General features: G+C 41.1%; 1 protein-coding gene across 6 annotated transcripts in view; it reads right to left on the bottom strand.

Moving 5' to 3' along the window:
* Window positions 1–23,575, bottom strand: part of RABGAP1L (RAB GTPase activating protein 1 like) — a 224,425-nt gene that overhangs the window by 55,841 nt on the left and 145,009 nt on the right. For 5 of the 6 annotated variants that reach the window (XM_068199461.1, XM_068199460.1, XM_068199462.1 and 2 more), the window contains 2 exons: window positions 22,963–23,004; window positions 5,430–5,558 (listed from right to left, as the gene is read on the bottom strand). In XM_068199461.1, coding sequence (XP_068055562.1) covers window positions 5,430–5,558; window positions 22,963–23,004 — 171 coding nt within the window. Of the gene's footprint in view, window positions 1–5,429; window positions 5,559–12,771; window positions 13,213–22,962; window positions 23,005–23,575 lie in introns of those variants that run through there. The other variant, XM_068199465.1, reaches the window with a different exon arrangement.

Consider the following 23,575-nt stretch of genomic DNA (forward strand, 5'->3'; position numbering starts at 1 on the left):
GATGCTACTGCTCACAAGTACTTATGTCAGCTAGTGACTGATACAAAGACACCAAAATATTTGTACTCAGTCCCTTACAATACCAACTCAGTGCAAAAAACAACCAAAGAAAATAAAATAACTGAACAGTTTTACTAATGCTTAAACACCACGAAAATATAGCTTCAATACTGGGCAACATGCCTGCTCACTGGAATATTAAATAAGTATTATAAGTTAAAATAAATAAACACTTCAAGCTCAAACTGTTGTTTTAAATTAACAACATTCCTTTCTATGGTGTTAACACTTATTACCAAGATTACAGTCACATTTAACATCCAACTCCACTGCAGGCACTTTAATCTGATTTCCAGGTGCTGGCTCATTGTGGTGCCCCACACCACAAAGCCAAGCAGAAAGAAGGAAGCTGGAGCTGCAAACAGGGCAGGAATTAAAAAACATGACCCTTGTCACCAGGACAAGTGGATCTGCACTTCAGAGATAACAGCAGAGACATAATAAGGGCAATTGATCATTGGCTTTTCATAAGAAATTGCATGCAAGCATGGCAGGATTTTCTAAAGATCTAAACCAAATCCTTTTCTATTTGGTTTGGCTTTTTCTGAAGAAGTTGATAAATAAGCAATTTTTAACCTGTCCTTTGTATTGGAAGGTTAAATAGATACAACACTGGTAGAACCAATGCTTGTGCAGTTTCAGGGCCTTTCTGCAGTGACCTCCTTTGCTTTTCTGTTGCATTTTGTGTTTTCTTACCACAATACCAAGATCCCCAAGTATCTGGATAAATACACACATACAGAGATAAGCACAGAGAGAGAAAACGCTCTAGAGAGAAGAGAGAGAGCAAACCAGCTATTTTTAATCCTACCCATTGAAACTCACATAAATCAATAGGTGAGTTAAACCATGCCTGTAAAAAATCACATCCAGATAGAAGATCAACAGAGGTGTGAAGCAAGTCAGTCATCCCCATCAGTAAGGTGTGAGCCTCAAATCACCACTCTCAATTGAAAACATTTAAATGGCAACACTATAAAGTAAACCTGCTTTAAATGTCACCAAGGAACAATTCTGAAATGAGAACAAGCTTAGCACAGCTCCTGCTACATGAGCCTGTTCTCCTCGACTCTGCTGTTATCCACGGCCCTGGTACCAGCTCCAGCTGTGGGTGACAGCCTTGTCAGTACAGTGAGAGGTGACAAAAATGTATGTTTGCTTTGCATTGGGAAAGGCACCGTTTTTATTCAGAGCCATTTGCTGGTCTTGCTGAAGGTGCTGAGAGCAGCAACCTTGTAATGCTACTGGGGGACCCAATATTGTCCAAAAGGGAGATTTACATGGCTGGGAAGAAACTTCTCTTAGAAGAAGTTCAGTATTTGAGATCTTCCCTGCTACTGAGGATGGTGAAAAATGAAACCAGGAGTCACTGTAGTTCCTGAGCCAGGTAACAGATGTCTCTAGAGATGCTGCCCCACCATAGAACAACCTTCCCTGCAGGTTCCTGTGTATCTCATCCCACGTGCTCACCTCACCTTCCCTTGGCACAAGGGGTGACATCCCACAGGGAATTCCGAGGATGCCCCCACCTATCCATCTGGTACACTCAACCTCATGGCATTTCAGAGCTGCAATGTAACAGATTCTGAATTTCCAGAGCTAACACGTGGCGAATGTCAGCTCTGCTCCGTTTCCAAATGCCACGGGACAGTCATGGAGAAACGAGCACAACTCCCTGAATTCACTGGAAAATGACAATCCAGGGAATGTTTATATGGAGTAGATCTCCCAGTGAGACTTTCTCCTGTTCCACACCTCACCTGCCTGAAGCCAGGTGTAAGAACAGAGGTGATGGGCCTCCTCTATTAAAATCCAAGGTCATTACAACTTCTTTAGGATGCACATGGATCTGTGCAAGAGAAACTGCAAGAAGATGCAAAAAGCAGATGTTGTGAGCATGAACAATTTGTCAGATGTTTTCATAAAATATATATTTTATATAAAAAAAAATATAAAAATAAAAAATTCATAAAATAGCACCATTAGGATAAACCTTCATGAAATCTAAAAGAGTGTCTTCATTCATTTTTTTTATCAAATTGGGCTTCCAGAGACACAGAAAGACTTCTGAAAATCCTTGTAAAGACAGAAAAATGAGGAAAGTAAAAAAAATCCCCTCCCCAAAGTGTAAGCATAAAAATCTTTCTATGATTACAAATACAGGCTATATTATTTCTTAGGCCCTATTATTTCATAGTATGAATTAGTTTGAAATGCTCTTCAACAATGGTATATGACCCAACAAGCTCTGCAGGAACACACTACCATTAATTCTAATTCCACTGACTGTCCCAGTGATTTACTAGTAAATGACTGAAATCCAGACCTAGTGAATAACCACCAAAAATAATTCTTAATTGAAAAAGACATTCTCTAGCACATTCTACACAGACATTTCATTTAATAGCAGATTTTTCTTTGTATTTGCAGATCTACTCTTGAGAGAAAGATAGATACCAATTCTTTTTTTTTTCCAAAGCAGTGTGATAGAACTATTTCCAATACAGCACTTTCAAAATCCAAGGGTTACATCCTGAACTCAGTTGAAAAGTTGTGAAATTAAGGAGAAAAAACACCAAATAGTTTTAAATTTGCCTTCTGCAGGACTAGAAGTAGCTTAGCTAAAGCTCAAGAAAAAAAAGTAAGCAAGGAGAGGTAGATTATTACATGTTAAACTCCTGTTTTGTTTTGCAGTAATATGGGAACAAAATTAAAAGAAATACTGGAAAAGATACAGCTCACTATGAAGCCTGGCCACAACACAGTTCTGGTTTTAGGTTTTTATGCCTGTGTAATTAGCTGAGAAATCTGAAGAAAATCCTCCATACACTTACTGTGCAAGCACTTTACTTGCTCTAAAACCATCTATTGTTTAGTCTACAAGTACTAATACAGCCCACAAGACACACAGGGCCTCTTTCATACAGCACAAAAAAGCAGTTTAAGGGTCTGGTGTGGCCTCTCTTTTAACAGAACAAGTTTTGCTGCATTCAACAAGACAGACTACTGCTCTTCATACAACTGTGTTCCCTGGGACTCTACCACTGGTGATGACAAAGACCAAAATCTCCTGTTTGAGCATGTCAGCTCCTGCAATTATTAGCACCTGTTGGTAAATAAATTCAATGATTCTAACATCTAATTATAGAATCATGGACTAATTTAGGTTGGAAGTGATGTCTGGAGGACATCTTGTCCAAACCACCCCTTTGAAGGAGGGTGGTCTACAGCAGCTCACTCAGGGCAATCTGTGTTTTGAGTGTTTCCACAGATGGAGACTCCAGAACCACCTAGGCCAACACTTTCTTGTCCCTCCTAGACAGTACAAAAAACATGTCCAAAAGCCAGTTTATTGTCATCAGTTAACAGGATCACAGGACATGCTGAGGACTCCACAGCCACTGCTCCTCATCCTCATCCCACACCAGAGACCATGGCCAGACAGATGCTTCAGTGACCATGGGGACGAGTGGCACCTGTGGCAAGGGTGCAATTGAGTGGACACGCATCATTTAATGTAAGTTTCACCCTCCCTCCAACAGGGTCTTGTGCTGAGTTTCCTCACATTAAGTTCCTGAAGTCTTTGACAGGATGAGTTGTATGCTCAGGGAGTCGGCAGAGCCCAACTCCTCAATCATACCAGATCAGCAGTTATTGACACAGCAGAAGGTGACTTCAACCTGCTACTTTTTCCCAGCCCTGATAGCCCCAGGTCTCAGCTCTGAATTCTCCCTCCTTTTGAGTAATTCCTACTAATCCTCACACACTTGTCTAACACACAAGGGGGTGACCTGACTCCAGGTTTGCTACGCTGACCTGAGCTTCTCAACCAGAATCCACAGTGTGTGAAACCCTGTGTATGCAGTGAATTCACTGTCAAACCCTCCCCCTTCCTGTCAACTAACAGTTCAGAATGTCATTCTCTTCTCATAACTGGCCCCAGGTGCTGAACTCTGAGCACTGAGCATCTGCCTCAGGTGCATTTCAAAATGCTTCCACAATAAAGCACATCATGTACACATACATCCAGTACTAAATGAAAAACTAATGACAAATAACACCATGTGGCATAGAATATATTGCACAAGAAAAGGAGAATGGCATGAGAAAATCAACAAATAGCTCTTCCAACAGGTGCCATGAGGACTTCTACTTCAACCTCCCATCAGAAAATACACACTGAGTAAGTAGCCTAAAGATAATTCTCCTGTACTTGCTAAGTCCTTAAATTACTAATTTTCAACAACCAAGCAGAGGACTAAATACTAAACATCAAACTGCAGCCTTGTACTCACAAATAGTCTCTTTCAGCAGCAGAGCTGAAATTCAAGTACAATTTTCCTAAAATGTTTGCACAGATTTTCTTTTCCTTGGGTGGAATAAACATTCAGATGACAAGACCTATTTTTTCATAAGATCAGTGTTTTAACCAGAAGGGAAAAATCCCTTGCTTAATAAATGCTGAAATTAAGCAGCACAAGGGAAATTAACAAATATATTGAGAGAGGCAATAAAAATATAAAAAGAGGCAGAGTGTTGCATGAACATTCTTCCTAGTGGGATGTTCTCTGTCCATCACTGGGCCACACCAGACATGCACTTCCCATCAGAGCTCACATTCCAAGAAATTACTAAAACACTTTTCTCCAAGATCAAACATTAAGCCCCTCCATAGCAATACATATTTCAACAAAAAAAAAAAAAAAAAAAAAAAAAAAATCAGGACCTTCCAAATGACCTCTTTATGAACCTCCGCAGCCGTTTTAAACAGGTTTCCACCCTCAACAGCTTACAGTCATGCTTCTCTAATTTGGTTCAAATACAATACTTGTAGTCAATATGTTCGGAGTAACATGACTTCTGAGAGCAGAATCTTGGGTAGGGTACAATATAAAAACATACTCTGTCTTGGTAGGCTTGATATACAAACAAAACTCATTTCTACCTCAATTCAAATGTATTATACACAGCACTCAGCAGATAAACAGCTTCTGAGCAAAACAAATAATATCTGAGCTTTGTTTGCATGATTATCATACAGTGATTAATTGGTTTACTGCAGTCACTGTTTATAAAACAAATAAGGAATTAGTAAGTTCTGATAATTGTTGATAATGCACCATTTTTCTGTTTTAACTATTAGCTTGTACCCAAGCAGACAAAGAGAGAAAAGATCAGAGACTCACTTTCTTTAAAGACAGAAGGTGTGAGTGTAATTATACACACCTATATAAAAAGCAATAAACCAGTGATTTACTTTACTATCCCATTTCTTTACTTTCCACATGCTACTGCCATTCTTAACGTTGCATTTCACTCTTCCTGTACAAACTCCTGGGCAAATGAGAAGCAGTGAAGTCCATCCTTACCTTAATATTGCAAGCTTGTTCCATGAGTCTCCGGGCGTTCTCCTCAGCTCTGTACCTCTTGGGCAACTGAACCCTGAAGAATTTTAAAGCTCCTTCAAAATCAGCCTGTAGAAGGTCCTCTTTGGAGGTCTGCAATTAAACACAGGGAACTACAGTAAACCCTGGGAACATGCAGTCACGCTGTTCTACTTGATTTGTCATTTACTGGATGCATTCCAGACCACCAATATTCACATTAGCTCAAAGTCATCCTCTTTGAAATCAGCTCTTTTAACTCTGCTTCATAAAACAGAGGCTAAAGCCCATCCAAGGAATCCTAGGCAGAGCAGCACAGAGGACTGCAACATGGGAATAATGGATTTTATCCTCCTATACCTGCCAGGTAAGAAAGGGATTCTGCCTCAGCCTGTCAAGATGTCAGTGAAGAGAAAAAAGAAACAAATCAAGCAAACAACAAAAACCTAGGAGAGGAGAAACAAATCAAGCAAACAACAAAAACCCAGGTTATATTTCCTGGAAAGCTTGTGCATTAGAGCATTACTGATTCTCATGGTACTGCCTTAAAAAGACAAAGTATATATATTTAATGTATGTGTAGCCACAGACATGAAGAGCAGAAGCACATGATTCATACAAGGCATCAGCAAGTCCATGTGCTGAAGTCTGTGACACAATTTCTCAGAGAACACCGTGCCAGAAAATGTTCTACATGCTTATTTCTACATCTCCCATGCTTCTGGTATCAAGTCTAAAAGGCCAGAAGATGTTACACATTCACCATGAATCCACGCCTGTCCCCGACAGAGCAATGTGATTCACAGGGACAAATGTATCCATCCTCCAGGTTACTGAGACCTGCACCAAGAGATTCAGAAGGTACCAAATCCCAAGCCTTGGGACAGTTCCTTTAAATGGTTCACAGAAACTGAAGGTCCTGACAAGACATTCAGGACATCATCTCAAAAATGTGAATTTCAAGGGTTTTAACCCAGAAAAGAGTAAACAAAACTCTGTCAACATAGTTACTCGTATGGTGGAGATCTACACTGTGTAATGTGTATAACTGCAAATACCTCAGGAGCAGCACAGGCACTTTTGGTTAAGGTTAATTGCTGAATTAACTGCTCGCATACCACCACCACCATTTCCATATGCGCCAGCATTTCCTTGTGGGCATGCTCTGCTTTCTCATGAGGAACAAACACCCAGTATCATTTTTTGCCTCATTACACACACAAAAAGTTTGATTCTTAACTATGTTGTTATCCACTTGAATCCAGAGAATCTCACAATGGCTTGGGTTGGAAGGGACCTTAAAGGCCACCTCATCCCAACTCCCTGCCATGGGCAGGGACACCTTCCACTATCCCAGGCTGCTCCAAGCCCTATCCAACCTGGCCTTGGACACTTCCAGGGATGAGGCAACCACAGCTGCTCTGGGAAGCCGCTGCCAGGGCCTCACCACCCTCACAGGGAAGAATTTCTTCCCATTATCTTATCTAACCTGGTCCTCTGGCAGTTTGAAGCTATTCTCCCTTGTCCTGTCCCTCCAGGCCCTTTTCCAAAGTCCATGTCCAGCTCTGTTCTTTTCTTTCCTTATTGAGTTTACCCAAGATCTATTTGATCCTCCTGTCATTCACTGCCAAAGAAGCTGCTGGGTCATCACTGCAGGGATCCAGGAAAAGCTGCCTTGGGGGTGCTGATGAGAAACGTTCAGCTTTACAAACTCTCCCATCTGATCTGTCCACAGCCATGGAACGTTCAGCTTTACAAACTCTCCCATCTGATCCTGTCCACAGCCATGGAACGTTCAGCTTTACAAACTCTCCCATCTGATCTGTCCACAGCCATGGAACGTTCAGCTTTACAAACTCTCCCATCTGATCCTGTCCACAGCCATGGAACGTTCAGCTTTACAAACTCTCCCATCTGATCCTGTCCACAGCCATGGAACGTTCAGCTTTACAAACTCTCCCATCTGATCCTGTCCACAGCCATGGAACGTTCAGCTTTACAAACTCTCCCATCTGATCCTGTCCACAGCCATGGAACGTTCAGCTTTACAAACTCTCCCATCTGATCTGTCCACAGCCATGGAACGTTCAGCTTTACAAACTCTCCCATCTGATCCTGTCCACAGCCATGGAACGTTCAGCTTTACAAACTCTCCCATCTGATCCTGTCCACAACCATGGAACGTTCAGCTTTACAAACTCTCCCATCTGATCCTGTCCACAGCCATGGAACGTTCAGCTTTACAAACTCTCCCATCTGATCTGTCCACAGCCATGGAACGTTCAGCTTTACAAACTCTCCCATCTGATCTGTCCACAGCCATGGAACGTTCAGCTTTACAAACTCTCCCATCTGATCCTGTCCACAGCCATGGAACGTTCAGCTTTACAAACTCTCCCATCTGATCCTGTCCACAACCATGGAACGTTCAGCTTTACAAACTCTCCCATCTGATCCTGTCCACAGCCATGGAACGTTCAGCTTTAAAAACTCTCCCATCTGATCCTGTCCACAATCATTTGGCAGCTGCACAACTTGGCTGAGGCTCAATCCAGCGAGGCTGACACATTGACAGAAATTTGGGGCAGTTGGTATGGGATGAATTAGATCCACCATGGCCAACATCACACTTCTCCTGGATGAGACTTCCTGAGGGTGTGAATGCTCTTGCCACACTTCAAGCCAGATCACTGTTTCATACTCCCAGGGGGCTGGTTGTTGGAAGCTGTTGAGTGTGGTGGGAGCAGCTGGTCATGCCCAGCACCGCTGCCAAACCTGTGCTGGAACCCAAGGGCTTCCAGGGAAGTTCAGTGGGTAATGGAGGTGGAGAAGCAGTAAAGGTTTCATGGGATCATAGAATCATTAGGGTTGGAAAAGCCCTCTAAGATCATCGAGCCCAACCACTTACCCAGAACTGCTGAGTCCACTGCTAAACCATGTTCCTAAGTGCCACATTTGCAAAATCTTTCAGGGATGGTGACCCCATCACTTCCCCGGGCAGCCTGTTAAAATACCTGAGCACCCCTTCAGTGAAGAAATTTTTACTAATGTCCAATCGAATGGATATTAGGAAACAATTCTATTTTGATACCCAGCTCACAGAAACGGACCTCTATTCCTCTGTTCTCAGCCATGTTGCTATCTGCCATCACGACCCAATTCAAACAGATTTCCCATTTACACTGCCAGTTTGCCTTCTTGGGATACTCCTGAACATCCCGTCCCCTCCTCTTCCCTTCCTTTAGAGCAATTCTATGTAAAACATTTCAAATCAGATCTAATTTTCCAAGGCCTCTGCTTAAATCATTGCTATAGTACTATTTTTAACAGCCCCCAACAAATTACATTTATTAAACTGTAACTATTGACAACTTTGAGTTCTCCATGCTGAAAAATCTGTAGTCAAAGAAAATACCATAAAATAATGGAAAAAAGTACTTCACTAACAGAGTTTGCTGGACTAAGATTACAGAAATGAAAATTGGAAACAATCAACTTATACAGGTTGGTTAAATGAGTTATAGAGCCCAGGCATGTCAGCTCCTTCTTCTTCAATGAAAAGTATTTTAATTTACTTAAAATCATCTGTTCATCAAAATACTAGTTTCACTATTAAAATCACAAGGGAAAAAGTGCAAAAGAGAAATTTTGGCACCCCAGGATTCATATTTCTTGACATTTTGTGAATTTAATCAATAAATTATAAAGATATATATATATATATATATATATAATGAAACTTCTGACAGCTGTTTGAGAGGCAGAGATTTGTAAATCCTTGGTTGAAGTCACTCAACTCCTGAAACTCATCAACAGTTGATTTCTAAACAGCTGATTTCTCTTACTAAACCATCTGTAAGTTTAATGAGCTAATCATTAAAATTTTGCAGGTGTATTGCATTTTTGTGCATTTGGGAACTTTAGGGACATTTTTTATTATTATAGATGTTATTTTAAAATAAACATATTTTTGATTAAAATCTATTTTCAAACCCAAGCAAATAAGGAGATTCAGTCAGAACTATGACCCAAAGGCTCAGTTTGCCTTCTAGGTTTTGACTGAATATGTTCTCAAATGTTCTTTCCACATCACTTAATTATTTCAATATAGTAATAAAATTATCTTAAATGAATGAGTTGAAAATTAGGAAAAGCCCTTTGCCAGAAGTATTAACAAAGCTTTAAAATCTAAAGGTAAACTTTGGAAAAACAGCAAATGTTCCAAAAGCAACGACAGAATTTGAGAGCCTTAAACAATGATGATTATTTTTTTTTAGTAAGTAATGTTACTTTCCCCAAAATATCTAGGAAATTGTGATTAAAACAAAGGGAAAAACCTTGGATTTTTTCTTTAATTTAATTTCTCTGTCTTCAATTAATAATCCTGCAGCTTCATTTATCACTGACTCTATCAAAACTCATATTCCCACCTGGGAACTAACATAACAGAAGAAATTTTGGATGAACCACACTGCACATCCTTAATTTAGTTCTTCCTCCTTCATAAAAACAGATAAAAATTACTTATTTCCATTTAATTTTACCTATATATTTCAATTTCTGTAGAATGTCAGTGAGCACAAACCCCCTGTTTTACACTTCATTGAACATGTGTCAGAAATGAGGCCAAGAAGTCGAAGACTGAAAAGAACCTGGCCATGCTTTACTATTAAATTTGCTTCTGGGACACTCAAAATACTTGTAAGTATCCTCTGATGATTCAGTATTTATACACATAAATATGAAATATTTACACATATTTATGAATAACATATATTTATGAATATATATTTATTTATTATTAATATATATTTATGAACACACACATTCATAAATATATATATTTATGTATATATTTATATATATACATAAATGTGAAAAGTATACATTTATGTATATAAACGTATACACATTAATATATATCTGTGCATTTATATACATGTAGTATTTATATACACAAATATATAATATATAAATATTATATATATAATAGTTATATTATATCTATAAATAACAAAATATACTTTCATATTTAAATTTATATAATCACCTGGGTGATATATATTAATATATATATAAAAAAATATGAAAGTATCTTTTGTTATTTAAATAACAAAAGATACTTTCATATATATATATATATATATATATATATATATATATATATATATATATATAAATTATGAAAGTATCTTATGCTCTCTGTAACACACTGGTACAAAAGTGCTGTGAGGAAAAAAAAAAAAACCACCTCAAGGTTTGTGAGTGAAGAGTTGGGATTCACAATCACGGCACTGATCTTGCGCACACTCAGTGATATCCCTCTTCAGTCCTGCCTTTCTATGTAGCTCCAAACTCACATGGCAAAGTTCATTCTGCCACATAAAGAACTGTTGCAGGTGGGTAAGAAAATCCCCTGGCTTCACCCACTCCAGGTCATTCCAAAGGGAGCAAATCCCCCAGAACTGGTGCTGTCCTACCTGCCCAGAAGTGTGCTCAGGTAGGAGGTGATCAGAATTTTTCTAAGACTAGCACAGAGGTTATAGATTGTATTTATCACATAACACTGCAATGACACATACTCTACCCATCACAGGCATTTATCCCCAAAACCACAGCAGAGAGAGAAGCTATGCACATTTAAAAAAAAAAAAAAGTGCTTAATTTTATGAAACTCTGATGCTTTGAAGGATCTTCAGTTCTGATTAAAGTACAAACTCTTCATCCTCAGAGATTTCTCATTTTTAATGTATTATCAGAACACAGTCTTTCCTTTCTGAGAAGGGTGTGTGTCAAAAGGCCTGTATGTCAGGAGAGGCATATTTAACTAATGAAACCTGACAGGGAATCACACTGACTCTGCAAGTCCAGTCTCTCTCATTACACAAAGCACTATCTGTATTATTTTACCTTTTTCACACTCTTTCTTTCCTTTTAAGAAACAATACTATGCCACTCAGCAAAGCCAAACTGCCTGGAAGATAAGGGATGTGAAATTGCCTGGTGTTCTCCATGGGCCAGATACAAAGCCTGGTCAAGTCAAGTGAAAAAGAGCTCGGTGGTTTTGTCTCTGCTTTCCTTAGAGATCATCACAGCACAACTCAGGGTGATTTGGCAGCCCTTACCCAGGAAAATCCATCAGCAGGATGAGTGTTTTGGTACACTGGGAGGTAGCTAGAATAGATAACACACCCAACAGCTCAAACCACGCCTCATCAGGGACTAGACTCAATTCTACAAGTGACTGTAAATCCCCAAATCCAGCTGCACTGTAGCAATGTGAATTTTTGATTTTCATTTGGTATCTCCCAGAGCAGGGACACAGTGTTCCAACCACCCACGCTGTTTGTACCACTGAACAGGTTGTAACACACAGAGCACATGGATTCCTGTGAATCCTGAGGAGCACCAAGATGGGTTCAGCAGGATGACAAAATACACAGGTCACTGTATATAACCACAATATGGGTATGGAAATAAAGGAAAGGCGCCCTAGGAAATGAGGGGGATCAGGAAAGGACTGTCTTCCCGTAGATCACACAGAAATGTCATTCTGGTGTGCCAGGCCATGGACACAGCTGCAGCCAGGCGTGGTTACAACACCCTGAGCAGACTCAGCCAGGACTAGGCACTGACTCCCAGATTTGACACTCTTTTATGGGTTTGGGGCTGCTTTGTACAGCGGCAGAACTGATAAAAGCATGTTCTCTGTGCCATAACATGGCACACCAACTGCAGGCACCCCCCACACAGACAGCATTTGCCATGATGGATGAAAACACCCTTAACAATTAATTTCCCAGATCATTCTACACAGGCATTTTCAACTTTTTTACATACTGTCAACTGCATTTCCAAAACCAAATACAGAAACAGCTGAAAGCCAAAATGCATCAACACAGCCTGATTTTTACATGATGAGTCTTTAAAGCCAACCTATGATGTGCAAAGTGTAAAATCTGAAATGCTGACCATTAACGCACTTTGCGTCAGTACCTAGAAGGTGACTGGGCACACTGCTTATCTGGAATCATTACAGGACTGCGAACAAAAGCACTCAAGGATTTAGGAAAGATGGTTTTTTATGATTCAGCCCTGGCTGATGATCCTTCAAGCTAGTTAAGGAGTGGCACTGGTCCCCATTAGCAGGACTAGTGTCCAGCCTTGCTGAGCTAACAGCAGAAAGGACTCGGTGCTTAGGAGATGGATTATGAGGAGCTGAGAGGAAAAAACAAGAGCCCTCTCATCCCTCCTGGGGGCAGAGGCATGGCTGGGAGGGAGAATGGCAAATTCCCAAGGAATTAATTTCATGAAAAGGTGATCTCACCGCAAGCAGCCGAGGCACAAAGAGGCGATGCCCCATGCCCAGAAGTTCCAGCACCCGACACGCGTATTCATTCACCAGCTTGCTCCTCTCGTCGTGCATGTCCTGGGACTTCTTGGCAGGTGGGGTGAGCTTGGCAGCCGGGCTTTTGCAAGGTACCCCTTCTTCCATGAGCAATAAGTAGTAAGAATCCAGAGTGAGAAGAACAGGCTTTATGAACGGCAATTTCCAAAAGTGCGAGATTAGGAGAGCCAGCCTCCAGTCTCTGGAATGGGTTTGGATGGCTGCTCCAGCAACGCCCCTTTAGCCTCTCAGGAGGAGAAAAGCATCTTTGCTAAGAATCAAGGAAAAATACGATCCACCGTGCTGGCTCAGCAGGAGTCCGAAGGAGATGCGAAAAACCAACCCGAGAAACCATGGATCTAAAAATGCACATAAAAAGCAGGAAAATGGCAGCGAAGGAGCACGGGGAAGCTGGGCTGGGAGCAGAGCCGGGGCGAGCTGCGCGGGCTCAGCGCGGGTGTGCGGGAGCCGGGAGCGGCGGCACGCAGGGCAGCGGAGCCCGGGCACTCGAGAGGCGGCTCGGAGAAAAGGATGAGCTCATTGCAATCCCCGCTCGCTCAGCATCAGACACGAACGGGTGGGAGAGGGGGGCTGGGAGCAGGAGGAGGGGAAAGAGGAGGAGGAGGAGGGGGTGCCTGGGCACCGGGAGCCTCTCAGCGGGAGAATGCCGTAATAAGAAACCAATGGTGAGCACGGACAGCCGGGCTCCCACCCTGCCACCCTCCATGGGCCCGCTGCTGGGCTTTGGCTGGTCAATCCCGGCTTGCAGCACATTTACGCTCCGCAGCGGGGAGGGATCGGCCTCCCAGCCGATAGAATGACTTGTACATGCAGTCTGCTTCGGAGTGATGAAACAGACACGGTGTAGGTGGGGCAGGGCACCCTTCCCCTCGCCAATGGCGACCGGAGAGGGGCCAGGCTGTCGGGGAGCCGGGGAAGGCACAGCCCGTCTGCGCAGCTGGTGCTGGGTGAAACCGAACCATTTAAACACCGTCATGCCAGCGCGGAGCTCCCGGGAGGCGTTTCTAAATCTGGAGGCGATGGGCAGAGAGGGAATGATGTCAGCACACGCGTTGGAACGGATTCGAGAACAGTGCTGCCCGCCGGTGAGGAGGACGCAGGGATGTCACACCTGGAGTGGCCCGGCCACGTCCCCGTGCAGGACACAGCCCGCGTCCCTCCCCATCTGCTAAGGCAGCCCAGCAGCTGCAGCTCCCTCTCACAGCTCTGCCTTCAGCAAGCATGTCGTTATGCTCCCTCATCATAAAATGGGGTATGTAACAGAACAACACCCGCTTCCAACTGCAACAGACAGAAACGTTCCACATTTCTGACATAAAGCTCCTAATTTCAAATACTGCGAGAAGCTCTAAACCACATCAATGCAAAACGCTTCTGTAACTGTATATTTAAACTCTAAAAATAATTTTCCTAACGTATCAAGAAAAAACATATTTACCTCAAATACTAATAGAAAGTAAATATCCGTAGGATGGGGTCACTGATTTAAAATAATAAACATGTTAATGAGTAGCTAAAATATGGAAATCATCGAGTGAAAATTGAACTGAGGTATAATTATACAAAGAATCTGTATTTTTGTATATAGGGCAATAGGGAGTGATACTTGAAGTTGCTGGCTTGAGGTGACACATGAAGGAACTGGGGAAAGCGTTAAAGCAGAAGTCAGAGGTCAAAGGCACCAGAAGATGCCACTGAGGCCCCAAGGATGATGACCCAGGATTGACTCAGCTGAAGCCCTGCAGATGTGCAGTAGTGAACAGGCTCGTAGCACAGATGGTGCTCCGCAAGCTGATTTAAATCCCCCAGGTTGCAAACCAGTGTTCTGCACATGAAAATCTGCAAAGGCCACTGCAATTCTGCCAGGCTGAGATGAAGGTGTTCACTGAGGGCCTTGTGCACAGGAGCCACGACTCTCTTCAGGACAAAGAAGCCACAACCAGCACACATTTCATTCCAGTTCAAGGCTGTGGGCAGGATGAGAACTCTCCCATTCTTTCCAGGCTCCATCTGCACGCAGTTCCAGAGATTCAGGTTTATTTTTCAGCCTGTGACTCTGCACACAGGTGCCCAACCCACCACAGGTTACACACCAGACTGCAGGTTTGTAGGGTTTAAAGGAAAGGAGGCGGCTTTGCCTGTGTCTGAATTCTATTTTAAACACATGCTGGTAAGCGTGATATTCTAGAAACATCAGGTTCTACTGCTCTATGTGTATGAAAACCTTGCTTAAGACGTTAAGAAGGAAGAAGTAAGAGCTCTGTAAGTGTGGGTGCTGGGAAGGAAGTTACAGAACTGACCAGGCACAGTCACCAGTCATCCAAGGGCTAAACAGGCAATAGGATGGGGAATTCAGAGCACCAGCAGTGTCAAAAGCCTTTAAGTCTTTGTTGTGTGAGTCAGACTTCAATCAGCTAATAGCTCTGATCCTCACAGAAATTCAGGTTTGGTTCATCTTGGTTAAGTTCTGGGCCTATGAAAAATGGAATTAACTGATGATTAAAATAAAGTCTGGAAGTCTAAAAATTTGTAATGGGATCTAACAGTTAGAGGAGAAAACCAGATGAATTCAGGTTATAAATGAAGTGCAAATTTTTAGGAATGAGGAAAATTACCTGCAGGATTACTTTCTCAAAAGATGTAGTCCACTACCATCATTATATTTTATACATCAGGCCTGGAATTTTTTAAGAGGTTTCAAATATAAAAACTTCCAAGGCTTGACCACAAAACCTTCTTAATTTTATCAAATGAAATCCATTGTACCATGTTTTTCAGCAACTCCTTTCACACCGTGTAAAAGTGAACTGTTATTCAGATTTTTATACTTCCTACCATTCTTATTTATTTCCATATCCTCACTGAGCACATTGCTTATTTTTATCCGTGTCTGACCAGGAATTGTGACTTTTTCCTTCATGTAAGCTATTGGATTACTGTCCCAAATTCTTCAGAAGGGCCTGACTGAAGTGAATTTAAAGCCTAAAAATGACCCAAGAGGCAATAACTAAGGTGGTAACTAAGATGTCTGAGGATGAACACACATTACTCATGCTTTGACTTCCATCTCATGGACTCTCTGGTCTTCAGGTGCAGGTAAATTCTGTTTCTGGCCTTCCTATCCATGACATGCCTGCTCACTCACACAGATCTGATGCAGTTCAGACCTGAACTGCTGCTCAGACTTACACAACTGAACTCAGAAGAAATTAATGCCAAAATAGTCTCATAGTAGACAAAACCATACAGAATATTACTTGAAATAATCTATATTCTGTACCAAGATACCAAGGATCTTGATGGGCAGTCCTTTATAAATCTCTGTATTTTAAAATATGAAATCTCTGTATTTTAGTGGCAAAGATGACTGACTTTGAAACGCCAAATAGATTAGAGATGGGAAGAAAAAAGAAAAAGTTATATTTGAAGTCTACTCCTGTAAAAGGATAAGACATTCAGCACCAGAACAGCTCTGAACATCCACATGAATGATATCATGGCCACAGTAACAACTTTACCTCTTATCAGAAATTACTTTACCCTTTCTGTTCTTCGGGGCTAATTACAGCTGTGTAATCTGGATTTAGCAAAGGCTACATCTTGATCATTATATACAGAGAGAACACATTAAACCAGCTGATTTCCTGCTGGTTCCAGCACTGATCCATGCTGGTTGGTTCTTAAACAGCTTGGGAAGAGGGTGAAGGATGAGATGACAGTGTCTGCAGGTGCTCTCAAATTATTCAGGGATTTAAAGACAGGGGTTACAATAAAGAACTGCAGAAGAGCCATAAAAGACTGAGTGACTGGGCAGTAGAACAGCCAAGGAAAGTAAATGTACATAAATCTAAATTGATGCATATGGAGAACAGCATCAATTTTCCACATAAATGATAGACTGTGAGCTGACAATTGCTACTCAGAAATGGATCACTGTGGAGAGTCCTATGAAAATATCAGATCAGTGCACAGTGGAGGTCAACAGAATGCATCAAATGGTGGGAACTACCAGGGAAAGAGCAGAGATCTAACCAGAGAACACCATTATTCTTCAGTGTAACTTCATGTGAGATTCTTCTCTGATATCCTTCACCATGCTAATCCTGCCTTTTCAAAAAAGGGATAACAGAGATGGAGAAATATTTAGAGAGAATCAGAAGCCTCCAAATGAGGAGATAAGAAGAGGCTATGATTTTTAAGCCTGGAAAACAGGAAGTGATGAGGGATATGTAGTGTTGCCCTAATCTTTAAAAGTGTTTTCTTTTATAGTTCTTTTGAAAGTTTTGAAGTTCTCATAAAGCTTCTTCAGCCTTCTGATAATGTTTACATATTTCTACTGGAGTTGTCACGCACAGTTCATGTAAATGATTGTTTTACATTCTTCTTTGTAAGAAGAAAGAATTGATAAACTGTTAATCAGTGTAGTTGGAGAGGTGGCAATTTCATCCTCCAACCCACTATCACTTTTAGAATTCTGTATATTACAAGGTCAGAAATAAAAATACCTCTTTTTCTCTCTTAAACTCACCAAGCTTCTGTATACTCATTTCGTGTCCAATGGTGACAATGTGGACTTATAAAGTGTTGTGGAGAAAGTCAAGAGATACCAAATGTCCAAAATGCCTGCCTGACACAGGAACCTCACGTGTAAAGTCACAGGGTCCAAAGCAGACAAAATAATCATTAAACTAAGAAAATCTCTGGGGCTACTCACATGTGTTCAAAAAGCCAACAAAAAAAAGCCATGAAATAACAATCCATGCAGAATTATTAAACATGAGAAACCACTTTTTTCTCAAGAGTTTTCAAGACATAAATTGCCAGAGGCAAAAGAAAAGAGTTGTGTTGTCCTGTTCTTAGAAGTCTTTCCCACATATCTGCTGCTGGCAATGAGACACTGGGGTAGACAAGCTGGTATGAGTCTGGCGTGGAATAACAATTAGTATGTTTTCATTCACTTCTCAATTACATATGTGGAGAAAATATTTTCCCAAAGTATGATAACATTTGCTAGGAACATGAGATAGACACATTGTATTTAAATTATATTAAAATAATAATTATAAAATTTATTTTAATATAAATATTTAATAAAAATTAATATTAATAAAATATTTAATAATTATTAAAATAAGTATAATAAAAATAATGGTTTCAGTCAGAACTGTATGTAATCCTGAAAACACCATCTTCTCTTTCCAACATCTAGAAATTACCAACACATGATATAATAGGAGTCATTAATATCTAAGTCAGGGTTCACTGCTGCTAATAACATTCAGGTCAACAAATTTCATGTCACTTTCTCTGCTGTCAGTCTTCTTTTTGAACCCTTTGGTTAGTCAGGAATAGTATTTCACACCAACGTAAGAGCACAAGACAGTCCTCAGAGGTATCAGAGCAAATAGATTCTTTAGAAATAAGAAAATACAACATGAATACAGACAACATGATGTGACCTCTGTAAAGATCCAGTCACCTCTGGAGGTGATGCAGAAGGGAGTGGCTAAGATGCACTGGAGGTCAACAACACTGAGAATACTGGGTTATTTAACAAACAATGTGAATGGTATCTAGAAACACTTCAAGGTGGTAAAAGCAAGTGGGAGTGGTGCTGGAAGGGAACTGTTTAAGTTGAAGAACAATGCTGATGTAAGAGTAGCTGAGGGTAAAATGATCAGTAATAAATCCAGTCAGGACTAAGACAAATGGCTTTCCAGCAGCAATTCTGAAAGCTGCTGGTGCAGGTTCTGAAACAGATGCTGTGTCACATAATGGCACAGTAGAGCAGAGAAACAGTTCTTCAGCCCAGGAGGTCCTTTTCAGTCCAGATACAGAATGAAATACAGGTAATAAAGGTATTTTTGACACATTTTCTTTTAGAATCTACATCTGCCATCCCTGCCATTGTAACTGGGATAGTGCTCCCTGATGTCTGGGACACTGAGTGACACAAAGGGCTTTGAGACTGAAAGGTGCCAGCAGAAATAACCAAGAAACACAACTCTCCTGTTTGTGTAATACTCAGATATCATTCCTGATCACATGCAGAGAGGAGGAGTGTCAGAACTCACAAGCCCATTAGAAATGCTGCTCACCTTGACCTGAATTCAAGGAATGATGAAGAAAAGTACTGGGTTTAAGATATTATAGGGACCAGAGTAAATCTCTGCAAGATAACAAAGCACTGGCTGGAAAACACAAGCAGTAACAAAAACAATTCTCACTCTTTTCTACCCATTTTCTTTTCAGTATTATAAACCTTCCTTCCTCTAGCATTAAGCAACACATTTTTTAACAGTCACAAAGATTAAAACTCAATAAGCCAAATGCTGAGCTTAAGTGTTGTGGATCACACATTCTGTGAGGAGATGAACTCTAAAAATGAACGGTTTGGACTTGCACCTATTTTTAAAGCCTTTGGTTCATTCTTACATTTCCAGTGACCATGTGCTCTTCCCTGCCTTTTTAGGAATTAGCAGCCACAACAGTAGTGAATCTAGAGCCTGAATTCTACACAATCATGTACTTTAATTCTTGCCTCAGTTTGCTAATGCCAAAATAAAGTTTGCCTTTAGCTGCTAGTTTTGCCAAGTTCTAAGATCATAAACAAGATTTAAGAATTAATCAGTGAAATCCCTTGGGTTACCAGGGACAGGCCCCAAGAGAACAGCTGCAGCTGGATCAGGGCAGGGTCAGGCTGGAGATCAGGGAAAGGCTCTTCCCCAGAGGGTGCTGGGCACTGCCCAGGCTGCCCAGGGAATGGGTACGGCCCCAAGGCTGCCAGAGCTCCAGGAGGGTTTGGACAACGCTCCCAGGGATGCACAGGGTGGGGGTGTTGGGGTGTCTGGGCAGGGCCAGGGGCTGGGCTTTGATGGTTCTTGGGGGTCCCTTCCAGCTCAGGACATTCTATGATTCTGTGAAATACTAAAATAGAAAAGAAGCTTACAATTTATTTCATTTTTTTAGCATATGTGAGGATATAATGCTTTTAATTTCCAGCAAAGAAACAAACTAGCTGATGACATATGGGATTAGGAAGTGTGCTGGCACTGGAAGGGTGTATTTTCCTCTGTCATTCTCAGTAATCATCTTAATTGGGATTTTTAAAATGAAAGCATCAATGCTGGGTTTTGGGTTGTTTTAAACCACAGATTTTTTATGCTGTTTTTTTTCCACACTGGGATTCTATTCACATGCCATTGCTTCACTGCATTTTCCACTGCTCAGAAAATGAGAGGTGAGGAGTTAGGATTTCCAGCAGCTCAGGATCCTGAAGGGTAATTCAGATGCAGTCCTACATGATGCAAGGCAATGACTCCCAGTGTGAGACAGTGCCACCAGCTGGGGACCCTGAGCAGGCCGTGGAGCACAACATTTGGATGCTACAGAACAGAACTCCATGTTTTCCTTTGATAAGAAATCAGATTAATGCCCAGGCTATGGCTTTCACAGCTAAAGAGCTTTAATCCTCTAGCTGTTCATTGCTGCAAGCATACTCAGGATGTGGGAGAAGGGAAGAGGAAGGATTCCTGCGTGTCTCAAATGTTTATTTTCTGAGGATGACTGCACCAAAATGTCTCAGGCAATTGGTCACAGAAGTAGCACTGTCATTTCCAAACTAACAGCATTCCCTGTGAGCACCAGCAGCTGGAACTGTGAGACACAGCCCTGAGTGCAGGAGAGTTCCAGATAAAAGCTCCTCTTCCATTGCTGTTTAGTGAGGGATTTGGATGCACACACTTCACTAGAAGCAAGGAAAATGGCATTTACACAAGAAAGGCTCCACTGATGAAAGATTCCCTCATCCAAATTTAAAATAATCCAAGAGGTTGTGGATGAGATAATAATTGCTCTGTTTTAATAAACAACAAATCCTTGGGAGTTGTTTTCATTCACTCCAGAATCAGAGACAGACAAGAGCTTTGAAACAGTTTTAAAAGCAGTTTTTCTGCAGCATATTTGGGCCCTATAACTTGAGAAGAGCATCACACTAAACCAGTTTGCTCCTAATGATTAGGAGAGATGATGAACACATTTGAATAGGAAAAAACTTACTTCAGTTCTTAACTATTTTCTTCCCTAACAGAAGAGCAATTCTTGCTGAAAGCAAAGTAGAATGCTAATTAAATTGTATGTAAGCACCAGCTCCATCTCCATGCCACTGTGGAACTGTGCTCTTAGCTGTTTCTGACTTAGAGTCTTATCTTTCTTACCTCAATTTTCTTTGTTTGGCTGCACTACAGAAATACTTTCTCAGGATAAAACCTCCTTTACCATTTATTTAGTGTCTATTCCTGCTAGAACAGGCAGCTACAGCATACACATGCAAGAAGAACTGCAACTGCCACAAGCAGAATTAAACCCAACTCTTAAACTTAGAAAATAGTTAGAAATAAGAGTGACAAATCACATTATTGAATTTTCCTCTGGAATATCCAAATAGAAACATTTAACTGGAGAAGCAGCATGTCATGGGGTATAGACAAAATGAAAAGATTGAACACTTGTAGTTAAAAGAAACTGGGCTAATTATTCAGCAGGAAACAAATTCCTTATTTGCTGTATGACACCCATGAATTCCTTCCAAAGTTACATTTTCTAAACACTTGTTCTGCTGCTAACCTTGGTTCAACCCTTCCCTCTCACAGCAGCAGGAAATGTAAAGCAGGTGGCCCCATAGCCATTCTTCATAATTAAATTGAACTCAGTTCTCCTTCCCTGAAAACCCTGTCAGCCACCTGCAGCTCTGTGCAAGTTCTCTTCCTTTTCTTCTTTAGCTTTAAGATCCCTAAGTTGGTACCTCTGCCTCTTCCCAGAACCTGTTCCCACCATGACAGCAGCAAACCTGCTGGCTGTGGGCTGGGTTCTTCCTCTCCCTTCCTCACTAGCATGCCATAACCTACCAGATTTCCCATTATTCACACTGGCCTTGGAAAATGGAGTATTAACAAGCCCCCACAGTTGCAAATAAACCATAAAACGGGAAGAAAAGAGCACACATTTCCCTCCCTCCTTTTTACAAATTTCGGTTTGTGGAGGAGCATTTGCCTGCAAAGATGTATTAAACCAACTTCCTGTTCACAGGAGTCTTCATTAAATACAAGCACTAAAGTAGAGAGCCACAACCCCATTTTCCACATCAGCTGTGTAAAACACAGGTTATTTTCTGTCTCCTGCCTACACTGCAGTATTTCACTGAAGTCACCCGCCCTCAAGTTGGACTCAGTGATCCTTTGGGTCTCTCCCATTTCAGGAGATGCTGTGGTTCTGTGAAAATATACATGTTTGAAAATTTCAAATTGCTCTGTTCACAGCAGCACATGGAGGTATATTCCTGGTGTGGAGCACTTATGCCATAGGATTTTGTGCCATAGAAGCTGGATCTCTAAGAAATACTCATTGCTGAGTAACTCAATCAGCAGCTGTTTGCTCTTTCTAGGAAAATGACAAAGAAATCCCACTGGAGGACCAGCAACAGTGCAGTGCTTCCAGTCTGTATCCCCATTATGGGGTGGTGTGTTCAGAGTGACAGTTCTACCCTGTCAAATTTCAGAATTCCAAATTCCATACTATGTGCTTGCATGTGGGCTGGATTTGAACCAGAGCCAACTTGTGGAGGTCAGTGTAAGTTAACTCAGAGCTCATCTCACTGCACCCAGTGCTTTACCTACAGGTTTACTTGGTTAGGAAATTTTTTTATGTCTTTGTGGCCAAAGACAGAAGTTCTCCATATCAGAGAAGATTTCTATTCCTCCCTCAGTATCACAAATACATTTGATACCAGTCAATCACATTTTATACAGAAGAACCCAGACACAAAATAGATATGCTGTGAAATTAATCTGAATTATTTTCTTAACAGTAATTACATGAGATATTTAAATCTTTAGACTGCATCCCTTGTTTCACAAGTTTTATGATATTATTAAGTTTAATAGCAACATGTCTATCATAAGTACAATTTTGAAGACACCTCTACCCAAATTGATATTTCTCCTTCATTCACTTCTCCAGAGGTCTGATTATTGTTGTTCCTCTAGACATGATATTAAGATAATCAGTCTTTTTTTAGTTTAATAAAACAAATAAATTAAAAAAATTACTTACCTTTAAAAGAGCCAAAGCCACATGGAAGATTATGTTCATACCCTGAAAATAAGAAGAAAGAGACTTCAATCACTCCCAGCATACAAACCTCTTTTCATGCTTACCATTATGTGGCATCAAAACTCAATGCTGTAAGTCCCGGGGAACACTTCCTTTTTCCTGCTACACTTGGAAGTTCCTCATTGAAGCCCCAAGGCAGTTTCCAAAGTCCCTCGTGGGGAAGATCTCAGCTCTTTGGGGCTTTGGGAAACTTCAGTGACAGTGCTGTGGATGTGCCAGGCTGTCCCTGCCTCTGTTTCAGCACCTGGCAATGCTGGCTTTCATGAACAGTGCAGGATATTGGCATCAGCAAAATGCAATAAATATTCTAGGTGATAGATTTTTGTCAAGAAACAAGCTTAGCTATGATTTATCCGGCACAATCTTGCATACTCAAACTGTAAAAAACCCCCAAAATATAACAAAGATAACCCCACAGGTACACAAGACATCTTTTTTTACTGTGTTTAGCCAAAAGTCAAAACTATTTCAAGGCTAAACAAGCTGCTGCCTGTGTCCAGTAGTTGCTTGCTGGTTTGCAAAAGCTGGGAATACAAATGTAGAGAAATGCATT

The sequence above is a fragment of the Anomalospiza imberbis genome, chromosome 9 (genome assembly GCF_031753505.1).
Source record: "Anomalospiza imberbis isolate Cuckoo-Finch-1a 21T00152 chromosome 9, ASM3175350v1, whole genome shotgun sequence".
NCBI classification, from domain to species: domain Eukaryota; kingdom Metazoa; phylum Chordata; class Aves; order Passeriformes; family Viduidae; genus Anomalospiza; species Anomalospiza imberbis.